We start from the raw sequence: 14,812 nt of genomic DNA, 5'->3' as shown, positions 1-14,812 counted from the left end.
GTATGTTAATATGTAAAGCCATGTAGTTATAATTTATACAGTGGTATTATTTCATGGTCTTGCAAAAATATTTTGCCATACTAAAGAGTAGAGAATAGCCCTCAGCTCAAGCCTCAATGCACACAAAGGTGTGTGACGACAGAAGGATCTCTCAAACCACCATGACATGGCAACATTTCTGTCATTGTCTGCTGTGTTATAAAGGGCCGATTCAATTCAACAGGGGAGTAATACTCTCAGGTCTGGTGGAAGTGTAACTAATACAGACTGTGCTGAGGAGCTACCATGCATTGCTAATGAGAGACATGCAGCCAGGAAGTTGTACGCAACACTCGCAAAGCTCCTGAAGCTGTATGTAGCTACCAAGCTTGATGTCCCCTGCTCTTTTCCACTTTTGCATTGCGTTACTTTAAGTAATGAGTCCAATTATCTAACCGCTAAAGGATTTAAGCACACTGTGGAAATTAATGGTTGTAAGATGCCATATAATCAAAGCTATTAATTTGGATAAATTCCATTTTTCTAACTTATACTGAAATGAACATTGTAGGAAAGCTCAGTTTAATGATACCATGGAGTATATTCTTGCTTCATTCACTGCTGTCCACTTTGCAAGGTAAGAATTTTATTTCTTTTTTTTGTAGTAATACTAATATTTACAAATATTTTTCTAAATATTTTTATATTACAGCTAGTTCTCTTTCAAGCATTATATTTTTTTGACCTTGCTGGAATTTGTAAATGCAATTTAAGCAAGTATATATCATAATTCTCTCTCACAGTTGTAGAAACTAAAATATAAAATTTTAAGAGTAGTTTTTTATATCTGAATTTGTTAGAAAACAGTTTTTTATGAACAAAGTCTAACTTTCTTGTCCTTCTTGCTATTATTGTCAGAAGCATTTTTAGACTGCTAAGGTAAATAATTGCTCTTCTAGTTATAGAAATTGTCTTATTTTCTATGTAATGCAACTGGATCTTATAGATCGTTTCCTTGCTACAATTATAAAGATTTCTAATGTAATATAAAAAGTTTTTTTGTGGTTTTGTTTGATTTTGTTCATTTGCTGGCTTGTTTTAAGCATGGACTAATTTAAAATTATTTACAATTAAGTCTTACAGGCAACAAGTCAGAAAAGTATTATAACCCTGGAGGTTTGATTCTAGAAAGCTCTGAGTGTTCTATTTTACCTGTTTACCTGTTCTATTTTTTTGTTCTGAGCCTCTAAAGAAGTATGAACTCTTTTCACTTCTTCATGGTAGCATGTACCAGAACTACAACCATGAAAACCTGCAGGTGAAGACTGTGTGGGAGAATCAAATTCTTAGGAGGGAGTGCATACATTCCTTGAATACAGAGTTTGTACAAAGGTGCCCTGGAAAACTCAGAATTGTTAAACCCTGAAATTCAATAATGTTGTTTTAAACTTGACATTGCTTGCCAAGGGCAAAGTGATGCTGTAGAAAAAAAATTATTAACTTCATAATTTTTTAATCTACAGGATCTTATTGCAAACTTTCTCTTTTGAGAAGAACTTTGAGGTACGTTTTTTATTCCTTATTTGTCAAGTCCTACAAACAGAACAAGAACGAGCAAGTGCAATGCAGTGCAAGTTAGAAAGTAAAATATAGCCTTGAATTCAACGTGTAAAATGTCATCTACATGTAGGTTGGATGTAGAACACACTTTCAGAATGTTTACAAGTCTCTTCCAAGTATTTATGCAATGGGCATGGGTCCTCTGAAAAATGGAGATCCTTATGAAAAATGATACTTCTATGGTCTCAAGAAAGCTTAGAGAAATAATGGAATGAAAACAGCATGAGATCATGATTTCATGACTGGAAAAATACATTAAATGAGTATCCATCTACAGTTTTAACTGCATGATAAAATCCTAGTTGCTATTTGAAGCACAGAGAAGTAAGTGCTATACAGCCTTAAAATAAACATTTTCAATACAAATTTTCACATAGAAGCTGAAATCCAAACAAAACCCAAACTAGGCAATGTTCCTGATCCCATTGAATTAAATGGGATCTATGCCATCAATTTCAATGGAAGCATCAAGTTGGATGTAGCTTTGTGTGTCTTATGACTTCTAATACATCTAGCGGACACACAGGCATGTCAAATAATATGCCATCATGGAGTGTTGAAAGAACTAAGTGTGTTTTATAGTCTGATGTCCTTCGTTCTAAACTTAATCACAAATTAAAGTCGGCTCCAGCTGGAGAGTCGTCTCTTGCTATCAAAAGTACCATCAGAGTATATTCAAGCAACGCTCTGGGGAACTTGTAGCCACTGACATGCAGCATGAAGTAAATATGAAGCTGGTTTACAGTTTTGTATCCTGTTGTGTAAGTCTGTTTTGCCTATTTATGTCTCCCCAAAGATCCAGGTACCTCCTTGTCCAAGCAGAGATTGGACTGCTGCCCAATTCTGTAAAATGAGACAATGTAAAAAAAAAAAAGAAAAAAAAAAAGAAAAAAAAAGAAAAAGAAAAAAAAAAAAAAAGAAAAAAAAAGAATCACCTTTTTAAATGTTAACCCAAGAAAGACCTCTTTGACAAAGTGATGGTAATCAGAGAGAAACACTTCTCTCTGGGGACTTGCTTATTCAGGTTGCTTCAGAGACCTTTGATAATACAAGATCCTTTTTGTTTTCTTCCAGAAATGAGTCTAATGCAACTCGACAGAAAAGAGATCTTGTAACAGCCGAGGTAGGTTATACCTCCAAAAGCAGGAGGGTGGGGAAACCCTCCTCCCTTTTCTGCTCTGGGCCTTTGCCATCCTTACAAATGACCCTTTGTGGGGAGATGGGCTGTGGTAATAGGAGGACAGTGAGGAGGAGCAGCTACTCCCCACCTGCTCACCCCGCCTGAGCTGTGGCCTAATGCCTTTGTTCTCCCCCTGCAAAGCACCCAGTGGGCAACCCACCCTGCCGTGCCAACTGACACACACCATGGGAAATAAACCCGGGGCACCGCTGTCTTTTGTGGGGGTGAACAGAAGCTGGAAAGCTGTTTGTGTTTGTGAGAGGCACCGTGGGGTGCCACTGGCAAGGCTTCCCCCTGGACACGGTGCCCTGGCGGCTCCGGCCCAGTCCTGGTTCCCATCGCCCCGGCCCCACGCTGCCTCAGCACTGCATCCCAGCAATGTTGTGCTGAAATTCAATCCTAAATGGAGGAATCTTGTTCCCCCGCTTGTACACACTTGGCTGAGGAGCCCAGCCAAGGGTTATAACCTCTCTGAAGGAGATAGGCAGGCAGCCAGAGATGGTCCCGCCTCAGGGGGTTTCAGGGAGCCTGCACCCGAACCAGGGGTGACTTTCTCCAAGACCCTTTGAGATCTGTGTGCTGCTGCCGAGTCAGAATGCAGCTGGTGTGAAACACTACACTGAGGATAACAAGCCTCTGAGAGAAGCAGGACTGGCGGTGTCCTTGGAGGGGCCTCAGCAGGGAAGTGCTGTTGCACCAAGGACGCGAAATGATGCAAAGGCCAAAAGAAGCTTTTCTGAGGCGAGCGGCTTGGAGTCGCTATCAGAAAAAATGGAAATGGGTCCTGTTGTGCAGGGAGGAAAGGGGCCCTCTGCAGCTAGCAATGGACCATGGGCACCAGGAATAATTTTGGTGCAGGGGGCCTTCCAGGTGGTGATTCAATGAAATCTATTTCAGGTTGATTTTAAACAGATTGTACTACTTGGAAGCATCCCACAATATATTTCCATTTAGAAAATGAAAGTTTCTCTGTCACTGTAAGGGGCATTGGCAAGACTAACCCTAAAATGTTCCTTGCATGGTGTTGAGCAAGGAATGTTTGTTGAATGAGTGTTTGAGATCCATCAGTTCCAACTCAAGATGTGAAGAATGAGTGGAGTCAGGAGGGAAGAAAGAAATTAGCTTACAAGCAAAGAATAAAATAATTCCTTCACTTAGTTGTGTGGCTAAAGGCTGGCACTTACGTCTGTGGAGGACTGCAGAAACGTAACTGTTTTTTCATAGAATATCAGGTAAGATATAAGTTAAAAACAGAGGGAATAAGAGCTACTTAAGCAAAAAGGATCAGATCTATAAAGTAAGGGATTTAAACTGGCCATGAATAAATGTAAGTGGGAAATATTTAAGTACTCAGCACTTCGTCCTGGTAAACTTTCCAGTCAGACTAGTGGGGGCAAAACCCCCAGAGTACTTTCAGTCTGGACTGGGATCAGTTCTTGGAAGGGAAAATGTGATGTGACAAGCTGCAGTATCAGAGTGCTGGCCCAGATGCAGGGCTTCCTCCTAGTGTGGGGCTCCCTGTTCCCAAACAGGAAGCAGGTGAGGCAGATCTGCTTTCTCTTTTGTTTGGAATGAACCAAAATGCAATTCTGAAGGATGTCAAGGAGAACACAAAATCCACTGCAGTAGACTGGCCATAGTGGGATGTTCGGGGTGTGGCACGGAGCATGAGTCAGGGGAGCAGAAGCAATAGAGGCAACTCTTCAACTATGGGTATTTGAGGGAAATGAAAAGGCAGATTGCACTCTCTCTCCATCCTTTTCCTTCCAAATGTAAATGCAAAACTTCCTATGTGGAACCTCGGTGACTCACTGGGACTAGAGGGCATGGCTGAGAAGCCAGTAGTGAGCTCACATAGCAGCTGTATCTTTTCCCAATCTCCTCAAAAATGACAGCGCTTCTCCTTCCCAGGCTGCCAATCCCTCCAGCAGCACCCACGACTGTGCCATGCACTTGAGATGCAAATTACTCTTCTGTATTAAAAGTCCCAACCAAATGTTTGAGTACAAGGCTTCAGGCTTTTATCAATTGATTGGTAAACCACCAAACCCCTGATTTTGCTTTTATATTTCTGACAGGTTCAAGCTGCCTCTCGGTTGCACCATCATGGGGCCCTGATGCGGAGTCCACCAGGAGGTCAGTGCTGTGCCCCTCACCTGCAGGAGAAGAGAGCCCTGAAAATGCTGCCTTCTTCCCCTGGGTTACCATAGGCTGTGGAAGCCCTCTGCTTCATGCCCCTACAAAACTCTGTCCTGTCTCATTATCTGGTTTTATCAATGTTAAATATGGAAAAAAAAAATCTGTTAAAATTGTTCTTTCAAAAAAAGACCTTTCAACTAAATCCAAACAGCTAATGAAGCAAATCTTTTGAGGTTTTTTAATTATTATTTTAATTTTTTAAAAAAATTTAGTTCTTTTACAAATTTTCATTTTTGCCACTTTTTTTCTGGCCTTGTCAGAGGATGTCAGAGAGGCTTATAACTGGCTGTGCAAAAGGAAAGGAGTACTCAGGCAATGAGCATGAAGCTGCTCCTGTAGGAATTTAAGCATTGGACAAACATGGGAAGCCAGCTCAGTTTACAGAAATTGTTTTGCAGAAAAGTTCACTGCATGCAACTTTGGCTGGAATTTTGGTATCATTGGAAAACACCTGGGCAGGCGCCTTCTTTTACATTTTTCTATGTAAATTAATATATGCAATTTTACAACTCAAAATTCTAAGGACAGCAAAAGATTTCCCTGTTAATGCTGTTATAGAAACAATAGTTTTGCCTTGTTGGTATTTTCAGAGTATCTATGTATATTTGGAAAGCAGTTCTTAAATGGAAAAAAATCAAAACTAAGCATGGAAAGGAATTTTCACAATGACAGATGATATTCCTAAACACTGGTAGCTTCTGTGTACCTTTACTATAAAGATTCCATTTTTTTTTCCCATTTAATGTCACTAGCAGCTTTCCTGTGCCTCATTGGGAGCGGAAGGGCCTGTTTATTTCATTTACTTCCCGCCTTTTGCAATGCTTTTTTAATCTCCATCAGCAACATTGGAAGTTTTGTATGTAATGTAGAGTTTTAATCCTACTCCAAGAAGGCAAGCAACTATCTGCAAAAACTGATGTTTTTCTTTGAGACTAGCTTTCTTCTCCACTTTTGGGGAATGATGATTTAGACCCACCTCAATGGATGATTAGTAAATCACAAAGAGGTCTTAGCTTTCAAACAAACTATAAAACCATTTAATGTAACTGCTTTTGGAAAAAATTACTAATTATAACATAAAACAAGCCATTCCCATGGAATCTAAAGTCTCTGACTCCAGTCACCACTGAAGCAGAAATAACCTTTTAGCTGACTTTTTTTTAGCATTTGGGGAAGGTTGTTTAGGACTGGTTTTGACTCTCTAAAATATATATTCTGCCTTGGTCATAAACTAAATGTGCCCTTTGCAGTAATGTTTAGGAGGGAGAAGCTGAGTATATGTATAAATTATGCTGAATTTAGTGAATTAGAATGAATCTGTGTCCTGTATATTTTGAGATCGGCAGGACTGAGATTTGATTTCTTTACATGGGAACTTGACCTTTTGTTTGCTTGGAGGAGGTTGACCTTTTGCTCCTTTGTTAGTTTATAAGTCTCAAACCAAACGAGAACCTTACTTCTCTTTTAACCAAGGAACACAAAGTATTCTGCAAAATGAAGCATATGGTAAAAAGTGGAGATAGTTGTTGGTTAATTTTCTCAGCTAATATAGCAGCTCATGATTTAACAGTAAAAAATTTTAACTGAGTTTTTAAAGTGGATTTTAACTGGGTTGAGATTAAACTCAGCCTGTTTGCAAAATACTGTATCTAGTAAAAGGCTGGAACGCTTGCTTACAGGTTCATGCCATCAGGAGTGCCTTAATGGAGCAACCTGCACAGAGGCAGGTGACTGTGACTGTCAGTTATTTCAGGCTCAAGGAAGCAGGTGCCAAATTGGTAAGTTTTTTGGGCCAAAATAGTTTAGTGACAGCTTTCAGGAAGATTTAGGATACAGATTTTGAAAAAAATACTGTTACCAGCTTGTTTGTGATTATTCTGTAGCAGGACTCTCAGTGGGCCAGTAGCTACGAGGGTTAAAATTATATGCATTATGGACATATAGAAAGTAACATCAGAAATGCCCATATTTTAGCACTTAGGCTGTAATGATATATAGATACCATAACAGATAGACCATTGCCTAGTATATCAGTAGACAGACAGCTTTTTTTAAAGTTAGCTGAATAACCAAAAAACCACTACATTTCTTTTAACAAGCAGTGGCTTATTGCAATTTAAATTACCCACTATTTAAATACACTAGTTTCTGCAATCTGCTGTATGTAGGTATCAACAAGAACTGTCTTGCAGGATCTGCAGAATATCTAAATCCGTTGCCTCTACTTGTAATTAAAATGTCTCCACTGACACAAATAAAAAACTTAATGATGATTGCACATGGCTAAAACTGCAGACTTAAGATTAAATAAGAGTGCTGACTTTATTTAAATTTATCTTTTGTACTTGCTAATTTTTGATGACCATGCTTCTTGTAAGCTCAGTGTGTTCTTTCCAGTACCTAACACTGGTAAGGACCGAGATGGGATTTGCAAATCGTGGGGACAATATAATTTTGAAACGTTTGATGGCATCTACTACTACTTCCCAGGAAATTGCTCCTATATATTTGCAAAAGACTGCAGTACTCTGGAACCCCAATACACTGTTTGGGTAAGTATGTAAACATACACTAGAGATAAGTGTGTAAGTAAATATGAAAGTAAGTAAGTAAGTAAGTAAAATAAGTAGAGAGACAATAAATGTACCAAACTGGGCATTAATTACTTAAATATAAAACTGTGGAAATGTGAAAACTTCTGGAAAAGCCTAAACCTACATACAGTAACTCAAATATTGATGAAATTATAATCAAAAGAGTTAGTATATTAAAAATAGTATTTCTTACTCCTCTGATCCTAAATGGGATTTCTGCTCTCTCCTTTCTGGAGCAAAAGTGGGTCTTAAACTAGACCCCAGAAATGTCAATAAACTTCAGCTATCAGCTTGTAAAAAACTATTGAGTGGCTGAGTAAAGTGCAAGCAGCTATCACTTGCCTAATAGCGAGGAACACGAATGTGCTGGGCCCTAATTCACAGCTATTGGCACGCTATGAGGATCTGCCTCCCTGGCCAATGGGATTTGCTCCTCATCTTGTCCTCTCTAGGGATTTGCATTCTAATTTTGGAACCTCTATGTCCTGCAGAGAGGATTAACAGCTCAAAAGCTTATATCTTGACCTAAGTATGGAAGGCACTCCTTTTAGTAATTTCTTCAAATTGCTGAGTATCCATGACTGTGACTGTGGTTAATGACTGTGGGTCAGGGAGAGTTCAGGCCTATACCCTCTTTGTAGAGACATGCCCTATTTGTCAGGCTGGTGGTTACGGTGGGGAGAGGATACAAGATCATTATATGACCTTATTCACAGTGGTTGGGATTTGGTGTTAATTGGGCAGGGAAGAAGGGACAAGAGGGCTCCTTCTTGTGGTCGTAGGCATGAGGGCAGATCTAGATGCTGATTTCTGCTCTGAAGACTGTTTTTCATTTATAAATAGATGACCTCTTACTTCAGATAACAGCACTTAGTGAAGAGAAATCTATCATTAAAACTGCCATTTTTACCTACTCAATTACAGAGAGGTGCTGTTACACCTTCCTTTCACAATTTCATTTTAATTATTTGTACTCTATATGAAGCTGTGACCTCTTAAAGGTTTTCAGAAAGTGCTGTAGCAAAGTCCAGGATTATATGAAAATCTGGAATCAATATGCCAGTGGATTCCAGTGGCTCTGAAGGAGAGAAGGTTCTATTCAATTGCTGGAACAAATGTCATGTTTTACTAAAAACTGAAAATGTTTACTCAGCAAAGTCATAAGTAATGTGAGACTGTAGACAGACTGGGCAATGGAGAGACAAAAACCTTGCCAAATCCTAGCATTATAGTCCTTCTGGATTTAATAATCCACCCCTAAAGAGGAGAAGAACACATAAGAATTATTTTGATTTTCCTTTATTGTGTTTCTGTCCTGGGATAGCTTTACATAGAAGCCATCTGCCAGCACTAATAACTTTTCTGTTGTCTTTAATTATGATTATTTTTTTACATGTAAAGACTCCTAATGCTTTTCCTGGTCTAGTTTATTTCACCCAAAGAAACAGTAACTGTTTTTTACTTCCAGATTTAGTGTCAGTCAGGGAAGATTAATTCAAGTATTCATGAGCCCTGTATGTATTTACTCACAGATATTTTCTTCAAAACAGTTACATTTACAGCCTCCATCATTATGTTGGTAAAATGTTCCCAATTACAAGTTTATTTAGTTTCACAGCAGTGTCAAGTAAACTGGTAATGAAATTCCCATCCTTCTCAGAGAATGACGACACACAGAGTAACAAAAGTCATATTTGAGCTATCTGAACTCTGTCTATATTTTAATCTGGGTAATGAGAGGCATCTAAGATTCAAAACACATTCCCTCTCTCTTCAGTGGTGTCTAAAATGAGCTCATAGGCTTTTGAAGCACTATAGGACATCCTACAGATTTGAGTGGCTCATTCCCACTGAGATTAATGAAAACTCTGTAAATTTTGCTCAAGCACATGCCCACAGTTTTAATGTCCTGAGAGTACTGTAGTCAAGCAAGATAAGTTGATATGCGACTAAACCAATCCCCTGGCTCATTATGCTGTGTATGTATAATGGAGAGAAGCACACTCCAGAGAAATCTACCCTTCTCCATTAGCAGGGCTGGAAAGTCAGTGCAAAATGGATTTTAACAGATCCATGTAATTTAGATGCCTTCTGTAATCTGTGGGAGCATTTCAAAGTCTCAATAAATCCTGAGTGGTTGAGGAGGACATGCTCCATATTATCATAAGATCAGTCAGGTGGCAGGGAGAATGTTGCTATTACACTGAGGTTCTGTATTGCTTTGTAATCCTGTTTTATAGATCAGGTTTCTAGAAACAGAGAAATAGAGGTATCTCTTCAGTGCATTTAACAAGCTCCTACCTTGGCCTCTATAATCTAGCTCACTACAGTGTCTCTGAAGTTTGTCAGTGTAAAATACCTGACTCTTTCTTCCAGTATTTGGACCACTGGCCTGTGATGCTATGCACTATTAAACAGTTGCTGTATTTCTCAGTAGTATTGTGTAGCGTGAACTTTGAGTTTTGCATATCTTTGTAATTGTGACTTTGATTTTGTGACTAGAATGTGACTTTGTAACATTCTAGGTATTTATTTGTGAAGCTCTTTGAGTAACTAGAGCATAAAAATGTTAAATTTCATATATGAGTTTAATAAAAATGGTGCAAAATTATTGAGGACAAGCATTTATTCTTATTGTTGTCTATTTTTCCCCTCAAAGGTTCATAACAGTCCTCACTGTTATGGTTCAGTATATACTTGTCATAGGTCCATCAGTTTATTTTTTTCAAACCGGGAAGAAATTATGATTTCAGGACATGAAGTAAGAAAAAATGGAGTCAGGTAAGTGTTTTAATAGTGAGTTTTAATATTCTATTGCAAAAAGATAATGTGGAGTTTGGGAAAGTGATGCTTCTTACACAATCCAGATAAATTAATTTAATCTGTACCTTTACTGATCCCTTGCTGTTCTGTATTGAGGCTGATAGTGCTCTAGTGTGAGCAGCTGTAACAGTACTAGTGTAATACCCAAGTGAGGATAGAATACACTCCCTGCATTTACTGTGTTCAACTTCTCAGCTATAACCTAACCATTACTCATTCCTTCTTTTTACAAAGTCTGTGTCAGGCAGTCCTAGCTAATCCATGGTGCATCCTGATAGCATTTTGAACAAGGCAATCATTATTTATTCTTGGTAGCTATAGCTAATGTAAGACATGATCTTCTTCTAGATGAGACTGAATTGGTTAAAACAAAGATCTTTAGCCCCTTTGGGGCAAAAACTGCACAAAATATCTCTGAGGTACATTTAACCTTCAAATTTACCTTTCTTTTTGTAAGTAAGATTATGTGCCCAAGGCTCTCAAAAGTATATTTTACTGGTTGATAAAGTACAGGAATTTTAAGAAAGTTGTTGAGGTGCTTTAGCCATCCCTTTTGTAATGCCTTTAGTATCTGAGAATGGTACCTAGGGTGATAACAGAAGCAACAGAAACAACTTTGGAAGACTAGGATTAGATCTGTGCTTATTATTGCCCAGTGGTCTTTCAGCAAAGGAGGAAGAGTTGCAACTGTTTTGTCAGTGATGTTTTCTGTACTGCAAGTTCCTCCATTTGCAGTTAGATCTCTAACCCAGTGTCCAGAAGGGCTGCTGGTGATCATAGCACCATGCAGCTCCTTGCCCAATGCAGCGTGCTCGTGAGCTCAAGTATTCCTCAATGCAGTGTGCCCAGCTTTGAAAGTAAAGATACGTTCTTCTTTCAAGCCTATAATTGGGACAACTGATAGGTGTATACAACAGAAAACACTCATTTTTGATGGTTGATATAAGAAGTAAACATTAGATAGTAAAACCATGATGGGAAATTGGAGTGACTGTGTACACCCAGGCAAAAGTGTTTGTTGAGTTGAAAGGTGATGTTTTATGTGGTATTTTTCTAGCATGAACCTAATCTCATCTGAGAGCTTTGATGTAGACTATATTTTTCCAGACTAGTATTGCCTCAGACAGTTGGAAATGCTTTCATTGAGAGACTGGCTGACTATATTCTGGTGAAGACTACGTTTGGTTTTTCTCTTGCTTGGGATGGAAGCTCTGGTATTTATATTAAGCTGACAGAAGATCATAAGGGAAAACCTTGTGGCCTTTGTGGAAATTTTAATGGCAATAAATATGATGACCTGATACTCCAAAATAGTAAGTAAACAGCTTAACCTTACTTTGTGTGAACAGTTTCCATATTCACTTTAGATACAATGCTGTAAAAAGGCATTCCTGTTTCAGTTATTTCAATAAAATAGTAAATCTGCTCAACTTTTGCTTCTCCTCATCATTGAACATGCAAAGGGAAAAGGTCCTAGTTCAAGAAAGTATTTATATGTGTGCATTTAAGCCTCTTGATCAGCAAAGCACTTGGAGAATGTTTATACTAGCTGATGAAATGCCTTCAAACAATAAATACATAAATATTTATGGTTTTCTCTGTGTTGAAAGATGGAGGGAAGAGCACCATCTCGAGTCTATTTTTTAATAGCAGAATCATAAAAATCCAAGTTGAAACAAATAAATTTCCAAGCTGTTTTCTGGGAGTCCCTTGTTGGTGTGATGGACTATGGGCCTCTGACTACCCTCTAGGATGAGGAGCTGCTTTGTGCTGTGTCTGAGGCAGAGATGAGTTTTTAAACTAGTGTTCTGTAGCCTAGGTAGGGACTACTCTATGGGGACTTTTGCACTACTTGCAACTAATGTGAAAAAAAAAAAAAACAAACCCAAAAGTGGAACAAGAACAAGCTTGAAAATATGAGGATTTTTCTCACTCTCTTATACAAACAAAATAAGATTATCTTACTGTTACCATTAACTGCTGAGAGAATCTAGTCCCATGGCTCTGCATGTTCTTGCATCACAAAGGTATCCCACAATAACTTTGTTCCCTGCTTTTTATGATTGGTAGTGGAGCTTTAAAACTTCCTTAGGGATGGAATGCTCACTGTACCTATCTTTACAGACTCTTTAAAAATCTACCTTAATATAAATTTTTCATGCCTTTTCTGCCATGAGAGCAGTAAGTTTTGTGCAGTAACTTCTGCACACCAGAGTAGAGTATGTTTAATAACCAGTTTAGTCTGCTGATGTGTAATAATAGAGAAAAATAACATTTGGAGGAAATAATGAATTCACGTGATCTCTAAAATTCAGTAATTTCAGTATCTTTAGCTGTATTATCTGTTATAAAAGATATCCAGTAATTTCAGTATCTTTAAATGTATTATTTGTTATAAAAGATTTCCAGCTCATACCTGTCTTCATTTTCAGAGCTAAATTTTTTCAACATGATCATTTCATCTAGCATTTTTCTTTGTCAGAAATGATAGCATTAGTGCAGTGTACAAGTGAGAGCCAAATGAATCACCTTAATCCTGAACCAGTTGTATAAATGGTGCCTTGACTCAGCAAATACAAAGGATGAAATTCTGAAATCTTCACAAGAATAGATTGCTAATTCAGATCCCTTCCAAGCTGCAACATTTTCCTAAGAATTTCTAAATCTTATCAATCATTTGATATGATTATTTCTCTCTCCCAGCTGAACTACTTTCCTGAATAGTGTAAAGGTAGTAGCTCTTATATCTATCCTGAGTCTTCCAGAGTCCAAATGCTCATTATTTGTAATGCTTAAATAAATAAGCAACTGAGAGGCATATAATATTCCATTTCAAAGTACAGTCTAAAAACGAACTCATTTTCTATTTCCTTATCTTCATCTTTAATGCCATCTTTGTATTGCTTTAATATGCAAGACCATATCTATGTATAGAACTGTTTCAATGACAATGATTTTATTTTGTGGCATTTTTTGAAAGACTTAGAGTTTTTTTTCAAGCCATGTCAAAATGTACATAAAGTATTTATAATATTTTTGTAGAAGCAGAGTTATATCAGCAGGTTCACCTCTAGATCAGACACCAGCCTTTTATGTTTAGGAACGGTTTTCTGTATAAAGAACTATTCTGTCAGACAGGAAGAAATATTTTAACTCTTTCTTACTCTTAAGTAAAACAGATTGATGATTAGGATCTTATAGTCATTTATTTGTGGAGATCTATTAGCGTGTTTTGTGGCTTTCCACACTGCAGTGTCCAACTTCATACCTCTTGTGGTAGAAGTTAGATTAAGTTTTCTATAGTATAGCTCTGTGAAAAAAAAACCTAACCCTCTAGCTGATTTCATTTATATCTTGTCTCCTAGCCCTGTAGATACAGATAACCATAGCATAGGCAATGACCATCAAGTTCTTCAAAGTGGAGGCAATATACCCTTTTTAACCTAATTAAGAATGTAGAGAAAATGCAATATTTAGTTCTTGCTGCAAGTATATGGGAATTTTGTGTCTGTTTTTTTACTGCCAACCTTCTTGTATGTTCGTGTATCTAAGCCTGTTGCCATGACTTCCAGCCATGCATCTTGTTAATTCTCCAGTGCTCCTGCTGTAAGGAGAGCTGGGCATCTCGGGGGTGTGTGTTGTTGGGCTTTTCTGCAATAAGGGAAAAGGAGGGAGATAATAGTACTAACTGACCTTTGTGAAACATCATGAAAGAATTCAAGTGCTTCAAAGAAATGTATTTTTTCTTAAGTATTCAATGCCTTACACTTGTCATTATTTGTATATTTTTAATGAAATTATCAGTGATTGCACTTAAAATATCCCAAGTCAACACCTATCATGTATTTTTTCAATATTTTTATTTAAATGTGGTTTAAAATACAACCTGAAATAAAAAAAGAAAGATATTACTTTTCTTTATGACTTGTACTCTGAAATCTTTTGTTATCGAGGTAATGAACACATTGAAAAATAACTAAAATTTTCAAAGCTGTCTTACGTGTTTGTGTTGACAATTTTTTTATTGTTTTCCCAATGTTTTTATGCAGTAGGTGAATATACAGAAGACATTGCTGAATTTGCAAATAGCTGGGCTGTGCAAGCCTCAGATGATATAGTTTGTGTCCCTACTGCCTCAGATTTTTCCAGTCCTTGCTCAGCCAATGCAGAATCCACTGAGGTACATTAATTATATTTTATGTATATACATAGAAACATGCATATGTATACATGTATTTTCTTAATCCTCACTGCCTACTGATGGTACAAGAATCTAACAATATACACAATGTTGAAAAAGCCTTAAATGCATTGAGGCTTTGGGAAAGATTCAGATCAGAGCTGTTGCTAGGGAGTGCCTGAAGTTCTTCATACATTTAGCTTAAAAGTACAAAGGCTCAGATTGGATGTGCCAAGT

General features: G+C 37.7%; 1 protein-coding gene across 10 annotated transcripts in view; it reads left to right on the top strand.

The window, feature by feature from the left end:
- Window positions 1-318: 318 nt before the first annotated feature.
- The window catches only part of OTOGL (otogelin like), a 97,181-nt gene continuing 82,687 nt past the window's right edge, over window positions 319-14,812 (top strand). For 8 of the 10 annotated variants that reach the window (XM_083859947.1, XM_083859942.1, XM_083859944.1 and 5 more), the window contains exons 1-9: window positions 319-616; window positions 1,503-1,542; window positions 2,674-2,722; window positions 4,858-4,915; window positions 6,658-6,756; window positions 7,376-7,530; window positions 10,232-10,353; window positions 11,503-11,708; window positions 14,445-14,575. In XM_083859947.1, coding sequence (XP_083716073.1) covers window positions 538-616; window positions 1,503-1,542; window positions 2,674-2,722; window positions 4,858-4,915; window positions 6,658-6,756; window positions 7,376-7,530; window positions 10,232-10,353; window positions 11,503-11,708; window positions 14,445-14,575 — 939 coding nt within the window. In that variant the 5' untranslated portion in view covers window positions 319-537. Of the gene's footprint in view, window positions 617-1,502; window positions 1,543-2,673; window positions 2,723-4,857; window positions 4,916-6,657; window positions 6,757-7,375; window positions 7,531-10,231; window positions 10,360-11,502; window positions 11,709-14,444; window positions 14,576-14,812 lie in introns of those variants that run through there. The other 2 variants (XM_083859943.1, XM_083859948.1) reach the window with 2 other exon arrangements.

The sequence above is a fragment of the Zosterops lateralis genome (genome assembly GCF_965231275.1).
Source record: "Zosterops lateralis genome assembly, chromosome: 4".
NCBI classification, from domain to species: Eukaryota; Metazoa; Chordata; class Aves; order Passeriformes; family Zosteropidae; genus Zosterops; species Zosterops lateralis.
The sequence above is the reverse complement of the archived record's forward strand: the minus strand, read 5'-3'. Positions and strand labels throughout refer to the sequence as shown.